At 39.6% G+C, this 16,792-nt stretch overlaps 1 protein-coding gene across 9 annotated transcripts in view; it reads right to left on the minus strand.

The window, feature by feature from the left end:
• The window catches only part of LOC131428201 (serine/threonine-protein phosphatase 6 regulatory ankyrin repeat subunit A), a 169,908-nt gene that overhangs the window by 22,273 nt on the left and 130,843 nt on the right, over positions 1–16,792 (minus strand). For all 9 annotated transcript variants that reach the window (XM_058591938.1, XM_058591945.1, XM_058591944.1 and 6 more), the window contains 6 exons: positions 15,813–16,108; positions 15,438–15,740; positions 13,895–15,322; positions 13,286–13,822; positions 12,980–13,186; positions 5,977–6,670 (listed from right to left, as the gene is read on the minus strand). In XM_058591938.1, coding sequence (XP_058447921.1) covers positions 5,977–6,670; positions 12,980–13,186; positions 13,286–13,822; positions 13,895–15,322; positions 15,438–15,740; positions 15,813–16,108 — 3,465 coding nt within the window. The remainder of the gene's footprint in view (positions 1–5,976; positions 6,671–12,979; positions 13,187–13,285; positions 13,823–13,894; positions 15,323–15,437; positions 15,741–15,812; positions 16,109–16,792) is intronic.

Consider the following 16,792-nt stretch of genomic DNA (forward strand, 5'->3'; position numbering starts at 1 on the left):
ACTCAAGGTTATAAATTATAATTGCTTTTGCAACAATTTTCATTCAATATTTTGGAAAATAACTACCGAGCTGCTAGAAATAACCATTCTCTCGAGCAGGGTTACTAGAAATACTTAATAAATGGTCTAGATGAAATTTGTTTTTCAACAAACCGATACCACCAGCCCCAAAGCGAGCAAAGCAATGTACCATTTGTGTTGAAAGTTAGTTTAGTTATATCGTTTTTGACTTTAAAAGTCGTTCACTGGTGGTGTCATCAAATCTCAAGCGTTTAGGGGACGGGTATAGCGTGATGGGTAAGTCGATGCTTTTCACGCAGCCCGCCTGGGTTCGATTCCCAACCCCGCACATAGGGTCAGAAAGTTTTTCTAGCCCGAAGAGGTGAATGACATTAATGTTAAAGCCTCTATAAATAAAAAAAAATCTCAGGCGGAAATCAGATACAATGATTGTCAAACGTTTTTTCGAGATGAACAATAGAAAACAAAATCGGTTTTCTTCGTAAAAAGATTCAAAGGAAAAATTTTAATAGAAAGGTTCTAGTTCTGCCTCTGACGTGTATTTTTCGCAAATTCGCATTTCCGCAATGCTAGACATTTACTTTTTTCGGATCTGTCTTGCCTTAGCTGTTAAACAACTGGGTTGGTTGACTGATTTTCGTAATTTTATTTCTTGAAATAAAAAAAATGTGACTACGTACAAAACAGTCAACGTGGTTTATGCATGACCCCTTATCAACTGACGAGAGCGATTATGATGACCCTCTCGCAGGTACATCTTCGACTGTCCCTCATAGCTTGTCATACAGAAAGAGAAGAAATATATCCTCTTATAAAGCCTCATATTAAGGGTTCAAAGATGTCCAGAGGGGATCCCAAAAATTGCAACTGAAAGTGGTGCCAAAAAAACCGAAGCAAAAAACTCCAAGTCTTGGAAAATTTATTTCTGAGCAAGAATATTCACCACTTCCTGGACTACAGAAACCTCAAAAGTCCCTAAAAATCAGTATCAAAAATTACCAGATATTGTGGCTTGGATCCTGTTTACCTTCTATATTTGTGAACCTCCTAAAAGCCTGATAATGGCTTTCATTCGTACAGTTAAAACATTTCTAAACAATTGACTGCAAAATGACCCCTTCTTTCAACGATCGTATCCTTCGATGGTTAAGTCAACCACAGATGTCACGAGTACAATCACTGTTCTACAGTGGAATTATAAAAGTATCGTCCCAATAATAAATCCTTTCAAATTTCTAGTAACAGATTTAAAATGCGACGAATTTGCATTGTGCGAAGCTTGGTTAACTTCTGAAATACCCTTAAAATTCCATAGTTTTTGCATTATTCCTATGGATTGAGATTATTCCTATGAAGGAGTACTTTTGGGGATCAAAGAGTGCTATTCATTCTATCGAATTAACCTTCCCTTGATACCAGAAATTGCAGTTGTCGCATGTTATGTTACAATCAAAGGCAAGGTACTTTGCATTTTTTCCATCTATATTCATCCAAAAGCCTCGGTTGGGCGTCGGCGGCTCAGTGATATCATGGAGCTCGTTCCCGCACAGACGTTGGTTTTAGGATACTTTAACTCACACGGTATGGGCTGGGGTTGTCTTCACGACGATAACAGATCAGTTATGATCCATGATATTTGCGACAACTTTATTATGTCAATCTTGAATACGGGAGAAATGACACGGATTCCTGCACCCCCAAGTGAGAGGTAATCCCTGATCCCTACGGTAGTGATCATCTACCTATCGTTATTTCAATCGCCAGCGGATAAGGACCATCGGAGACAATCAATGTTTCGCATGACCTCACACAAAATATTGATTGGAAATACTACGCAAATTCGATGTCTGAGAAACTAGAAACAACATCCGAAGGAAGAGTACACGTTTACGGTTGGCTTGATTCTGCGATTCAAGCTCAGACGAAACGTGTAACCGGCGCGAAAACTAGCATCCGTCCTCCCAACTCGTGGGGGACAAAGAGTGCTCAAAATTAGGCGCGAAAAAAGTTTCATCAATTATCAAGTTTAGGAAAAACGGAACACCTGATAATTATAGAAACTACGCGACATTGGACGTTAAAATGGAAAGCTTGATTAAAGCGAAGAAACGCGATTATTGGCGTCGATTCGTAGACGGATTATCAAAAGAAATGTATTCCAACCGCTGGATATTTGATTTTGCAAAAAAGTATGCTCCGATTCTGTTCCGGAACAGAAGATCACCCGCGCCGCGACATCAAATACAAACGAAAAACCGTTTTCGTTGATATAGTGAGAACTTGCGCTCTTGCCGTGTAACAATAAAGCCCCAAGGTTAGACAGAATCAAATTCAACTTGCTGAAAAATTTGCCCGACTGCCAAAAATTTGAACTTATTCAATATGTCCCTTGTGGATAATATTGTTCCACATGACTGGACATATTCTTTTTCGTCTAGACCAGGGGTTCCTTTACTATTTTGGGTCATGGACCCCTTTACTAAAATTATCTTAGACATCAGACCCCCATCAACAAATTCCTATGAAAATTCAATTTCTTGCTTTTTTAATTTCGATGTGAAAAATTCAACCACTTTGGGAACCCTGGTCTAGACAATTGGTTCGAGACTAATGGCTTGCTTTCGAATACACAATTTGGTTTTCGCAGGGCCAAAACTTCTGTTGCGTTTCTCACAACAGAACAATAAAGCAAAGTCCTGGCTTTACACATTTCTTTTGTGGAATTTGGCCTTTCTGTTTCATAGATTTCGCTGCCGATTCATAGCGTACAGAATCATTGCAAAACTAGTAGTACGATCCTATTGACACTAATGCAGTTTTTCATTCAAAAACACTGGTGTCGTGGATTGCTCTGGTTTTGCACTTTCGAGTAGAAGTGCAATTTTTTCACAGTGTTTCATTGCCATTTCTGCTCAAAAGTGCAAAACTAGAGCAATCCACGCCACCAGTATTTTTAAATGAAAAACGCCATAAGAATCCTTCCAGGTCGGGGTTCGAACATACGACAACAGGCTTGTAAGACCAGTGCCTTATGCATTGAACCGCCAATCCGGGTTCAATAACAACCGAACATCCAGGAAGCTTTTGAGTCAGTTTCTATAAATATCCTATCTAAGAAGCTGCATCAGCATGATCTTTCGCCAGTTTTGGACAACTTTTTATTTAATCTATTGTCCGAGCAACACATGTATTTCGCGCATGGTAATTTGTCGACAACACAATTCAGCTACATGGGTCTTCCTCGGGGCTCATGCTTAAGTCCCCTTTTATACAACTTTTACGTAAAAGATGCCGATGAATGTATTAACTCATCTTGCATGCTAAGACAACTTGCCGACTCCAAGGACCATTGCAAGATACCCTCGAACAATTGTCAGTATGGGCTCTTCAAATGGGTATCGAGCTCTGTCGGGAAAAATGAGCTGGTTTGTACCAAACAACGATATTGTCCGTGATGGAATACGAATGCTTCTGCTTCCGATCCACGGCGAATACCCATTTCATCAAGCTGGAAAGAATTCAGTATCGTTTGAAATGCTGGCGGGCGTCTTACCGTTGAAAAACCAATTCTGGGATCTCTCATATCGATTGCTAATCCGATGCGACATCCTGAATCCGATGGTGATTGAAAACTTCGAAATGCTTGTCGAGTTAAATTCTCAGACCCGTTCTATGTCCTTGTATTTTTATTACATGGCTCAGAATATTAATGCTTCTTCGTTTGTATCGAACTGTGCTCATTTACTAGATACTTCTAATTCTACTGTGTTTTTCGACACATCCATGAGAGAAGAGATTCGTGGAATTCCGGATGACGTTCGCCCTCAAGTGGTCTTAGAAACTCAGTGATCCGACTTCAGTTTACGTTGCAGAATTAGCTGCTATTCAGTATACCCTTGAGATCACTGAAACCTTGCCCAAAGACTATTACTTCATCGTCACGGACAGTCTAGGTTTAATAGAGGCTCTCCGGACAATGAGGCCTGGAAAGTATCCCCCATATTTCCTGGGGAAAGCACGGAAACATTTGAGAGCTTTATCTGAACGGTCGTATTTAATATCCTTAGTCTGGGTCCCATCGCATTGTTCCACTCCGGGCAATGAAAAGTCAGACTCGTTGGCTAGGGTGGGCGTATTAGAAGGTTATACTTATTAAAGACCAATTTGCTTTAATGAATTTTTCAGTATCTCTCGCCATAAAACTCTCGAAAGCTGACAAACTTCATGGAGCAATGGCGAACTGGGACGATGGCTACATTCCATTATCCCTAGTGTATCGACGAAACCTTGGTTCAGGGGGATGAACGTGAGTCGCGATTTCTTTCGTGTTATGTCACGGCTCATGTCAAATCACTACACTTCCAACGCACATCTTCGACGTGTTGGGCTCTCGGAGAGCGGTATCTGCACCTGTGGCGACGGTTATCAGAACATCGAGCTTCTGGAATCCCTCAATGCCCGAGGTAGACCGATAGAGGTATTAAAATATTGTTTTATTCGTATACATTTCACATTGCTGGAATATACAACAACCCGACAATTTCTGAGCTCTCGACTCAATTCATTTACAAAAATTTGGTTTTACAAACAGTGCATCTAAAACATAACTACAATAACGGGCAAAATTTTTGTGCATTTATTTTGCGGAAGGTAAAACTAACTTAACGCAACGGAAAAGTTTAAAAAACAATCGTGGTCGAGCAAATTGTGCCATTTCAACAACGTTGCCAACACCAGCTCCCTCGGTGATAGATTCGCTTGAGCCATTCCAGTCAGTCCGTGCCATCCAATCTCCATGCGATTCGCCAGAAATAAAATCCTCGTGAACAGCCCAGGTTGAAGTAATGAAATGAAATCAAACAACAGAGTACTTGTGCATGCCAGAAACCGATAAAATCCGTGCATAGAAACATGAAACAGGAAGAAATAAGCGTTCAATCAGAATTAGACAAAGATTAGATCACATTCGCCAACGTATGTTACAATCTGGTGAATACAGTTTAGCACATCGCCATCGACATGACAGAAAAGATGAACAGAAAACATCGAGAAAAATTAACCGAAGTTAGCGCGGATGCAGTCACAGATCATGAGCTTCGAACATTCCGAAAATATAACCATAATTAAGGCCGTTTATGGAACAACACTGACGATTTTTTCAAAGACACGGATCACAAAGGACAATAACAAAACTAAACATAAAACACAGTGTTCATGCCGACCATCGAAATTCGTGCAGTGACATTCCGCATTCGCTTTGTTGGGTTTTTGGTTGTTATTTTACAGGTTAAAAAATTTTGACTTTCCACTGTAACTTTTGCTTAGCTCGTAAAATCGAACACTTACTGTCGGTTTTATGTTTGCGGCGATAGTCTGTGCTCGCACCGCCTCCGGCGGCACGTTTAATGCGTTCAACTTCATCGCTATAGTAATCTCCGTCTTCATCTGAATAGAAATCATCTTCTGCGATAGGAAAGTTGTGGAAAAAGTGAGCTTAGAGTGACAGAATAAAGACGGAATCGGAAGATATTGAAACTCGTGGAAGCCACCAAGAACTCAATCTCGATCGAAACGAGCGTGAATTCTCGCTGACCGCCAGGAGGTTGCTGATACTGGATCTATCATTTTCCAATAATTAGTAAATTACATTCATATGAAAAATTACCTTTTCGAGATCTAGTATCAACGGGGTAAGTGAAAATGTCAAAAATGATTAAATAAAATATCGTTCAAAGATTTACTACTAAATATTGTGACAAAATACTACCTGTTTTTAGTGACTCTAGTTCATGCAAATTTGAAAAATAAACTGTAATCAATCTTCTTATTAATCGCGACCCTTCCTCATACGGCTCGCAACGGTCATCGTAATCACTTCGGATATCGGTACATTTATTAGTACTATTTACTTACGATCCATCGATCAACGGATCAACCAGCAGCCTAAGAACTTACCGTCACTGAACGCTTGCTTGTTCCGGTTGGCTAACGGGAGCCGCCGGACCTCGTCCGGGTCGAGATTCTTGAAGGATTGATTCAGCGCCACGATGTGCATCGAAAAACCGAACACGAAGATTGCCAGCACGGCCAGAAACCGAGCCAAATCCTTCAGCAGATCACCAATGATGATGGCCCATGGACCGAACAGGTGATGAAAGGATAGGAAATCTAAAATTTGCACACAAGCCAACAGAAAGGACAACGCAAACAGTTGATTTCGGCAGTACAGCAGCGTTGGCCAGTACATCTTCTGCACGTACAGCATCCCAGAAACGTGCACCCCGACGCCGATGATGCCAAATAGCAGCACCAGTACCTTGATGCTCCCCAGGCCGGATTTGTCACTGGGATTGGTCAGCTCGAACAGCAGCAAACCGCTCAGCCAAACCAACAGACCCCACTCGTACCAGTAGGGCAGGAGGCTGGCGCGAACCACCGGATAGATGGGCGTGATTCCCACGATCATCAGATGGATCATCAGGTAGATGTGTGAGGTCAGATAGGACATGAACTTGATGATGGGCACCTTGTAGTAGTTGTGGCCCAGTGGCAGTGTGAAGATAATCCACACCGGTGGACAAACGATGAAACCGATAAACAGCAGCATTATTCGCCACGCCGTCCAGTTGAGTGTGCCCCGCCAGAGTTCCTGAAAAGTTTTAGTTGGATTATTAGGTTCATGGTGATGTCAGAAGATCTTCTGTTGTTTTGGATGAAATGAGACCAAGAGACGAACTGGAAATACAACAAGATCATTAGTAAACTGTGTATAAGGGCATGTTTTGAGGACTGGAGAACCATCGTTAGGTCATAACCCAAAATGTTGATCGTTCTACTCCGAATGTTTACTTTCCACACGGAACGACCGAAATTAGCTCTGCACCTAATTCGTATTACTGATTTTAACAACGAAATTTCCAAAATAACTATTTAATTAGTTGAAATTCAGAATTTATTTACCTGAAAAAAAATTCTTGTTTTTAGAGAATCCTGGACACAAACCAGAAAAAATTTCAATCCAACACGAAATTCTCATTGGCCACTAATTTTTTGATTAAAAACAGAAAATTTGACTCTCTCTATCTATCACCACCACTACTGAAAGACGACATAAAGAAAACTAAAATGTTATTGGTTTTATTAACAAGTTTGTTAGCCAAAAACTTATGAGAAGTGTCAAAGCAGAACATTCATTTTAAAAAGAATAATATTGTTGAAGCTGCTTGCAAATAGTTTTGATGTTTTTCACATGTGTTACGATATATGCATATATAAAATTTCTGAACCGATATATAAAATGTCATAAACTCTTAGTGGAAAGAATTTGTGCGCATTTGATGCGACAGTGTGTAATAATGTTTTTTACGTGGAACAGCGCAGTGAGTTTCGAATGTTGCACTCTAATTGTATATATCAAACGAAGTTCGTTGTATCTTTCAACCTATATTGCAACTCGTTATAGTTTTTTTTTTTAGCTGAAGGCTGTATCGAAACAAAAAGAAAGTTAGGTTTATATTTGTTCAAAACAAAGTTTTGGATAAAAAAAAATAAGATCCAAGAATGACAGCACGTTTAATTGATGAATTCAACTAAAAAAATAGCCATTTCAAGTAACATTTTATCATTATTAAGAGAATGAGAATTTGAAAAACTGAATTACCAAGGGAAAAATTTTTTTAGTTGTCTAAAAAATAACTACCTAAATTCAGAAAAACAACTATTTTTTTCGCCAAAATGATGATTTCGCTCATTCCGTGCACTCACTCCTTGGACTATTCCAAGGAACCCGACTAAGACAGCAGGACTACTAAGATGGATGATAGTTTCGAATGACACATAAATTTTTCTCTCAATAAATCATGACAAAAAAAATTGTCAGAAAATAGTAATGAACAAAGCGTGATACGTGATGCTAAAAACTGGATGTACGGAAATTGACAACAGCCGTTCGTTTGGAAGAACAGTTTGCTCTCAACGTCGTTCCTCGCATGCCGATGACTTGCTTTACTATGGGATGCCTTTTCAAAATTTACTCTCTGTCAGAGTGAACAGGTTTTGATCGTGAATATCTCTGATTGTACTTAACCCAACAACAAAATTTTGACGTTGGACTACGTCTTTCTTTACTATGCTCACCTGGGTGCAATTTCAAAATTTCACAACACGAAAGTGTAACGAAATTACTCCAGGTTTGATTCCTTAATCACTTTTTCTTCTTTGAGTATTTTTTTAATTCATTCACGAAACGAATGGAAGAAAGTGTTAATGTTACGTTTATTACGTAAACATTGTTGAAATAATGAAAAAACAAGTCCCAATACAAAACATCAAAATCAACCGAATCCTTCAATAGACCCTGTTGGACGTTTGCTAGCTTCAGTATAAGAAAATCTACCAACGGAGACACATCCATTGCGCAGGCTGCCATCTACGCCAAGATAGTGGAAAGTCAACTAATTTTTTCGTCAAAATGCTGATTTCGGTCTTTCCGTGAGTCAATGGCGAATATGAGGTTCCGTTCATCCAGCCTAAACGCAGAAAAACAGCAACTAGTTCTTTGGTGAGTATATCTGCTGTTGCATTTGGTTGTTGGTATTGAAGGAAAAGAAAAAGAAAAGTGTCAAATTATCAAAGTATAAACACAACGGAGAGAATACACATACAAATCGACAGTTCTAAGAGCCATAAATGGCAGTGTTATAATGCACGATTACGGTCAAATCATTTAGTTTCAAACCATTTTCAGTGTCTCCACATAGAATCAAGCAAAGAGTTATTTGGATTTTCTCATATAGGGTAAGGGCTCCCTATTTCATCTCATTTGTAAGGACGTCGCCTCAAAACCCCGATTTAGCCACTAAAATCACTATAACTGTTTCATATTACTGCTTAATTCACCTTGCTCAATGTTGAGAATTCATTCACAATTCTTGAAAATTTAACTAATATTCATAAAACAGCTAAAAACACTTATGATGTGTTCACTACTCTGCTCCTAATTTCATCTCAATAGATTTTTATCCATCCTATCGTTGGTCCTTTATTCATCCTATAAATTAGCAATGGCGACAACAATATAAACAAAATATTCCACTATTACACTCTCAGGTTCAAAATGTCAGAATTCTTCTTAAAAACGGCCTAATGCCAACTATGAGACAATATACGATATTTTTAGAACCAGTTTGAAATCATTTTAACGTTTAAAAATTTTTCGGTCATTTCCGTTACCTTTCGCTTTGAATTTAAAATTTGACTGTAAAGTTAATTTGGTGAACTTTAAATAAAACCAAAAAGAGAAATTGTTACTATTTAGGCTTTAGCCCTTCGTAAAACAAAATGCAGAGCAAGAGATGCCATTTATACAGATTTATCTGTATTGTATAGATTTTTGCGTTCGCATACTGATTTAAATCAAAGTTCAGATTTTAGACAGATTTCCTAAATTTAATACAGATTTGTACAGGTTCATAAAAAGTGAGAACTAAAAATTAGACTTTTCTCTCTGAGTATCTATTAGTATTTGATTTCAGTGATTCTTTAAAAGTTTATTATTCAACGGACAAATCACATGTTACAGTGGAAATAAAGAATTATCTTTTAACATCATTTTATTAGTGAAAACAAATAGAGCAGAGCAGAGATACATGTTTCCTTTAAAAACATTTGGCATCTCTGTGCACAGCCGATGAAACACACACATTTAACAGCGTTATATTGACGTATAGTGGAATGAAACCAGTGCTACTAGATTTGTCACAATGGTTATTTCATTAGTATTTAACACGCTCGTTCTGGTAATATTCGAAGCCGAAACAGTTTTACTGAAATATTAATATCAATAATATAATTAAACTAATGTCACGGATACCAAAAACTTTTACTTTTTGATGATAATTTGAAGAAGAAAAACAATTTTTGTTTTGTATCATTATGAGATAAATTGACAACTTTGCGAAACCAAATGAGATGAAAACAAAGCGCAATCAAGTGAACTAAGTGAAAAACTTTCATCTCATATGTTTGAAGACTTTTATTGCTTGTCGGGTAATTTTTGAAGTTTTTAATCGTTAATTAAACAAGTGGCAAGTGAACGTTACTAATGATGAAGTCATCCAGCATTCAATGGTAGTGTAATTGTGAGAAATAGTGATCATGTTTTTAAACGAATCGATTAGTATATAAAATAGAGTAGATAAAATATAGAAATAAAAATAAAAAAAAAAATAAATAAATTTGAAAAGTGAGTTTATTTTAAATGAAAAAAAAAAACGATCACCGAAGAATTTAAAACCATTTCTTTCAATGGAAAAGTGTGACAATAGCTTTTATAATCATTTTACAACATTTCACAGTTTGGTTCAGGTAGCTTGTAAAATATTATTCATGTTCAAAGTAATGAGGTGAAGGGATGAGATGGAAATAGGAGCTCAGATGAAATAGGGAGTCGTTACCCTACATTAATTTGACGTCCAACTTCATGGATGCCACGACTCGGTGCGGTACGTTAGCGCTGTAGGGAAGGGCACACAAGCATGTGGTAGATTTACTTTGTGCGTCGTTCGCCTAACGAGAGGTACGGAATTTTGCTTGTGGAAATAATCGTCAACTGTGTTGAAAGTGGGAGAAATGGTAATCTTCGGCTCTTTTCCAAAATCCAAAGCACTTTACATTGATCCAATGAGATTTTACTTGAAATTGATAATTTATTAGTAGAACAATGTACCAAAATTTATATGCCTTTTTAAAGTGATCTGCCCCTTGTAGACAGCAGTCCTACGTCAATCTCGCGGTTATGTCTCTAACATTTCCTACTACAAGTTTTTGATACTTGTTAGAAAATTTTGAGTTGCCTTTTCAGATTCTTCGTGGAAGTTTACTTTAAACACTATTTTTCAGTTCTAAAATCATAATATATTCCCGAAATCCAATTACAGTGCGGCAAACCAAAGTTTAGTTGTGATTAATTTAATTCAGAAAACTTAAGTAATTTTTATTTTATGAAATTCTGTCTAGTTTTTGGATAATTGATCAAAAATGTGACGTGCGCACTTCGTTACATTTCATTTTAAAATTCCTGAAGCGAAGCAATGATAGTTTCAAAATTCATACGATTTAGTACGAATGATTCTTTATATTCGATGAAACACGAAGCGAAGCGTAGCGATTCAATGCGATGTACTGTTTTCGCTTCGCATTTACTCTGACAGGTTTGCTTTGATCAAATGTAACTAGCTCGCACGCTCTTCCAGACGCTTCGCGTGACGCTTTCACACTGACAGCAACCTAAGACAAAACGTAAAGAAATTGTTTTCGTGTAGTTTTATGTTTTTTTCCCGAAATTCGTAGTACCACCTGTAACACTAAATATGTAACTTTGCATTTATAGTTACCGATTTATATATATTTTTGAACTTTTACAAATCTAGCTCTAGAGAATCTAACCAAAAAATCATCGTATAACCGATCATAGCCACGATCTTGTATAATTATTGACCGTTGTTTATTAGAATAATAAACAGTCACTAGGGTGAACCCTTTTTCAGTCATCAGAGTTGCCAGTTTTATACAAAAATTTAATATTCAATTCGTCGCTCTGACAGTGTACTTTGACATGTACTGAATTGGTATTCCTACAGTATAAATGTTTTAATTTCATCTGTGAGTAACGTATTTTCGGACAGTTCATGTAAATGTAATTAACTACGCTTGACGCTTTAAAATTGCTGCTAAAAAGAAACGATAGTATTTGTATTTTTCTTGAAAGTGCACCTCTAGCATTAGGTTTATCAGCTACATTCTTGAAAACGGAATTAGAATTGCTCTTCCATTGAGCCATCCTACAATTGGAATGAAAATGTCTTAATACCTTTTGAATATTTTGTTGGTTAATTCCATCTTGAGAATTATAATCTTTTGTTGCATTTCTACATCATATGTGCGTTTATGTTTATGTTACATCATATCGTCAAACTTGTTCAGTTTGGTCTGTAATTTAATCATGAATGGGCCGTGGCAAAGTTGAAGTTGGAGTAAAGACCAGCCAAAAGCATTACAAGAGCTACTAATGCATCCCAAAAAAGTTACTGTTTGATGTGGAATCTAGGCTGGTGGCATTATTCGTGAGAACCGGCCGATATGTTGGAGAGAGTGTGCCAAAATTGGACCTTGTGTATGGGCATGAAATCATCTTCAAACATTAAATTATATTCATCGTTGAGATTCCATCAATTTTCTCAATTGTTTGTGTATTTTTTTATTTCTGAAAATCAAACCGTCTACCACTTAAAAATCATCCTTTGTATTGTGTCTTAAGTTCCAATAGCTATATAATTGGATGAAACAATTGAGACATTTTTTGCTTTCATGCATACAAGGTAACTTAGCTGAGAATGTGCCATTGCTCAGTTGCATGAGTGACACCTCATTGAAACGTTTCATTTTCCGTTTAGGGTGTATGTCATTGCTAGACTCTAACGTTTCATTACTCGTTTGTGGTGTGTGTGTGTGTGTGTCTTTGCTGGGTGTCATTGCTAAGCGGGCAGCACGATAAATTAAAAATGATAGTTTAGATTTATCAATTAGATGAACCAATTTTTATCCAATCAAATTCTGAAAAACTTAACCGTTTATCCAAAGATAGATTCCATTTATTTTCTTCTTGAAACCCAAACGAATTTGTGTAAATTGCAAACAAACTGTCTTACGATACAATGATCCAAACCAACTCGGGACGAAAAAGAAATTTGATCAGCACGACAGTCTTCAGATGTTCCATTGTAAATGTGAATGTACGAATAATATCGAAAGCTCCGGTAATATATTGGATTTATGATAACCGATATGATTCATGGGATTTCTGACTAAAAGTTAAGTCGGCAAGTGATGCGGTGCAAACAGGCGCGATGGTGTGCGGGCTCTACTCGATCATGGACGGTAAATTTTACCTATTTTTTACCTGCAGATATCTTTGCACAACCGTGTGAGCGATCACCTCCTTCTGCTCGTTCTCGATCAGCACGTCCAGGAACTCCATGTTGCGCCGATCTGTGGCAGTAAGAATACGACCTGCCGAGTCAGCACCGGCGGCCAGCGCCAGGAGCTCGGTAGCCATCGTTTCGCACTGTTTACCGGCCGCGATCAGATCTTTGGCTCGTTCCTTTTCCTGTGTGGTGCGATCGTAGGGACGCCAAAAAGGAATTGATATAAGCAGCGTGCTACACTACCGAAGCGTGTTCCAGGGGTAGGAAACTTAGCTACTTACCTTGGTCGATAGTACGATGAAAATATTGGACAACTTTGCCGCCGTATCGACCGGTGCGGGGGAAACCAGAACAAACTCTTCGATTGGTTTGTTGTTGTGATTTTTCGACACCACCATCAGATTGTACACGAATCGTTTGTCCTCCATCAGTGCGTAGGTGTCGTGCTCTCTGTGCATAAGATATTTCAGTACGTCGTTGTGGCCCTCGGACGCGGCAAACCAAATTGGTGCACAGCCGTAGTTCGTTTCAGACTTTGGCGATCCGCCGGCTTCCACCAACAGTTTTACAACGTTCAAGTGCCCGGCCTTAGCCGCACAATGTAGCGGTGTCCAGCCGTTCTTATCAGAGGCATTAATCTCCGAACCCTGACCCAACAGGACCTCCATCATCTGATAGTGACCATGCATTGCCGCTATGTGCAAACCGGTTTTGCCATGTCTGTCGACACTGTGTAGAAGCTCAGCAGATCTACTCAGCAGCAGTCCCACGATCGGAACGTGTCCACCGAAACATGCTAAATGCAGGGAATTGTAACCCTGGTAGGAAATAGAAAATAGGAAATAGCATTGTCATGAGAAAAAACTAAACAAACTCGCTCCCATACTTACATTTTCCGAAGTCGCCGCATCGACTTGGACACCAGCGGAGTTGAGTAACAGACGAACAACGTTTTCGTTACCGGAATATGCTGCCAGATGCAGTGGGGTCAGTCCAGACTCGCTCCCTAATTCAGGTACTAATGATGTGCCAGATGGAGAATCAGATTTAACCGTTGCGGGTACGTTAATGAGCAGCTCCCTCAGCGTATCCGCCTGACCGTAGTAGGCAGCTACGTGCAGCGGTGTTAAACCCAATTTTTTACTGGACACCCTTAGCGAATTAGTGCTCCGCATAACCTCGAGCACCTGGCCGTGGCCGTTTTTTGCCGCCATATGAACGGCGGTGAAACCTGATTTGTTTTCGTCGGTACAGGATGCTCCGGCTCGAACAAGGACCTTTACGACATCGGCGTGGCCACCCTCAGCGGCCAGCTGGAGTGGCGTCGAATCGGTCAGTTTGTTTCTCGTCGAAATCACGCCGTTCCGATCGAATTTCATCAGTTCCTCTATCACCTTCACCGAACCTTGCATCGCCGCTATGTGGGCGCAGGTATTACCATCCTTGCTGGTAGCCATCACAAGATTTGGATGCTGCTGAAGAAATAATTTGGCAACTTCGGAGTAATTGTTCTGCGCAGCCACGTGGATGGGCTTCTGACCAACGTCGTCCGTTGCGTCGATATTGGCACCAAGTTCTAAAAGTAGCTTACATACATTCATCTGCCCGCTGGCTGCGGCCAGATGCAGTGGAGTCTGTTTCCTCAAAGTTAAAATATCCACAACCGCGTGGTGGTCTTGTATCAAAAATTTCACCAACTCCGTATAGCCATTCATCGCTGCCAAGTGCAGTGCAGTTCTGCCGTTTCGTGATTTAGAATTTATAAACGCTTTATTAGAAATGAGTGCATCACTGACTTGTAGAAAGCCGTGCTCGGCAGCCAAGTGCAGCGCCGAACGTCCTTCGTTATCGAATACGTCCACCCTGGCATGATTGGCAAGCAGTGTGTTCACCAGTTCCATGTGGCCCCGATTGCAAGCTATTAACAACGGTGTCCAACCAACCGACGACTGCCGATTCATCGCTTTCTGGATTTCCGTAGCCGAAAGATGGCTGATCATTTCCGACAAGACATCGTTGTTACCAGCCAAGGCGACTGCGTGAAAACACGTATCGTTCGTGGACTTCGTAGTCAACGATACATCTGCGCCGTTCTCCAGGAGCATCTTGACGATCTCCCGGTCTCCGTTTTCCGTTTTGACCTCATCCTTGGTCACCTGACAAGCGTAGTGCAATGCCGTTGCTCCATCCTCGTTCGTAAAGTTCAGATAGTTCTTCAGCACTTCCTTGCCATGTTTTTCTAAAACGAAAGCTATCAGGTGCTTCACAATTTCCGGATGACAATTCCGTGCACCCAGATGTAATGGAGTTTCGCCGACCTGTCAAAATAATCGCATCATTCAATTGGCATACTAAAGAGTGCGGAGTGCGTGTGCATCAACTCTGAATAAAAAAGAAAAATCTGATTACTTTTTTTCTATCGCAAATGGTTACCTTCGATTTGATTAGCGGATCCCCGTGGTCTTCCAGCAGCTGATCCAGCGTTAACACGTTCCCATATTTGGCAGCTACATGGACTGGTGTTTGGCCATCGTCAGTCGTTTTGTTGGCACTGGCACCGGATTTCAACAGCATCAACGCGCATCGATCTCCGTCCCGAACGCGAGCAGCAATGTGCAGCGGTGTTTCCCGCAACTTACCACCACGGACATGAACCTCGGCACCAAACCCCAGCAGCGTCTCGACGACAGCCGGTTTTGCCGACCGAACAGCAATGTGGAGGGCAGTGTAGTTATCCTGAAAAGCACGCACCGACGTTAGACGTTAGGACCAAATAGTGGGACCAATAGTCTAAAGAGGATAACTTACATTGGTAGGCACGTCGACTTTTTCGCCCTTATTCAGCAGGGTGCTGATGATGCCCACGTGACCGTACTTGGCCGCCGTGTGGATACTCCGAGCGCCTCCCTTGTTTGGCATGTGTAGATAGACACCTTTCTTAAACAACGTGGTCGCGCACTCAGCGTGGCCGTTCAACGAAGCGATGTGCATCAACGTACTGCCATCTTTCGTCCGTTCGAAGATACTGGCCTTGAATTTGTCCGCCAGGATTTCGATGATTGATGCATGACCGTTCTCCGCCGCAAGATGCATCGGTGTGCGATCTGTGGATGAAGCAGAAAATCTTTGTACTTATTGTTTTCATATGAAACTGATTCTCAGTTAGGAATAGTCACACAAAAAATGACAAAATTTAAAAAAAAATACGGTTTTAATATTTTTCGATGGAGAACGATCCTTCAAAATATTACGAAATTCTGAGAGATTGTATCTCAGTTTCTCATGAAATTACTGTTAGAAGTGACATACGTCATGTGCAGTTCAAATTCTCAGAACGGTAGTCAATTAGATCCCGTGGTGTCAATGACAATGATTTTATAAGAACGACATACAAAAATGGAAATGACAACTTATCTATAGTTGGCGTTTGATTTGGACTAGTCGAAATGCATAGGTAAATTTCTTACAAAATGTTAGTTTTTAAACTTATAGTTTTTGTTCCTCAATCTCCAGGCAGCCGATCACCGAGAGAAAAATATGCAGTTATGTTAATTCAAGGTCTATTAGTCTTAAACTGAGATGATAAAATTAGACAATAGGCTTATTTTTATTTAAATTTGATTATTTTTACATATAACTCTCATCCTAACAATTCTATTTTTACTCTCATCCTAACAGATCCAAGATAAAATTTTGAATTTGTCTTGATGTAATCTCATATCTTCCTATCCCAGGAGATAATAAGACAGTTATACTATTCCATCTAAAAATATTTAAGACAACTAAGA

The sequence above is a fragment of the Malaya genurostris genome, chromosome 2 (genome assembly GCF_030247185.1).
Source record: "Malaya genurostris strain Urasoe2022 chromosome 2, Malgen_1.1, whole genome shotgun sequence".
NCBI lineage: Eukaryota > Metazoa > Arthropoda > Insecta > Diptera > Culicidae > Malaya > Malaya genurostris.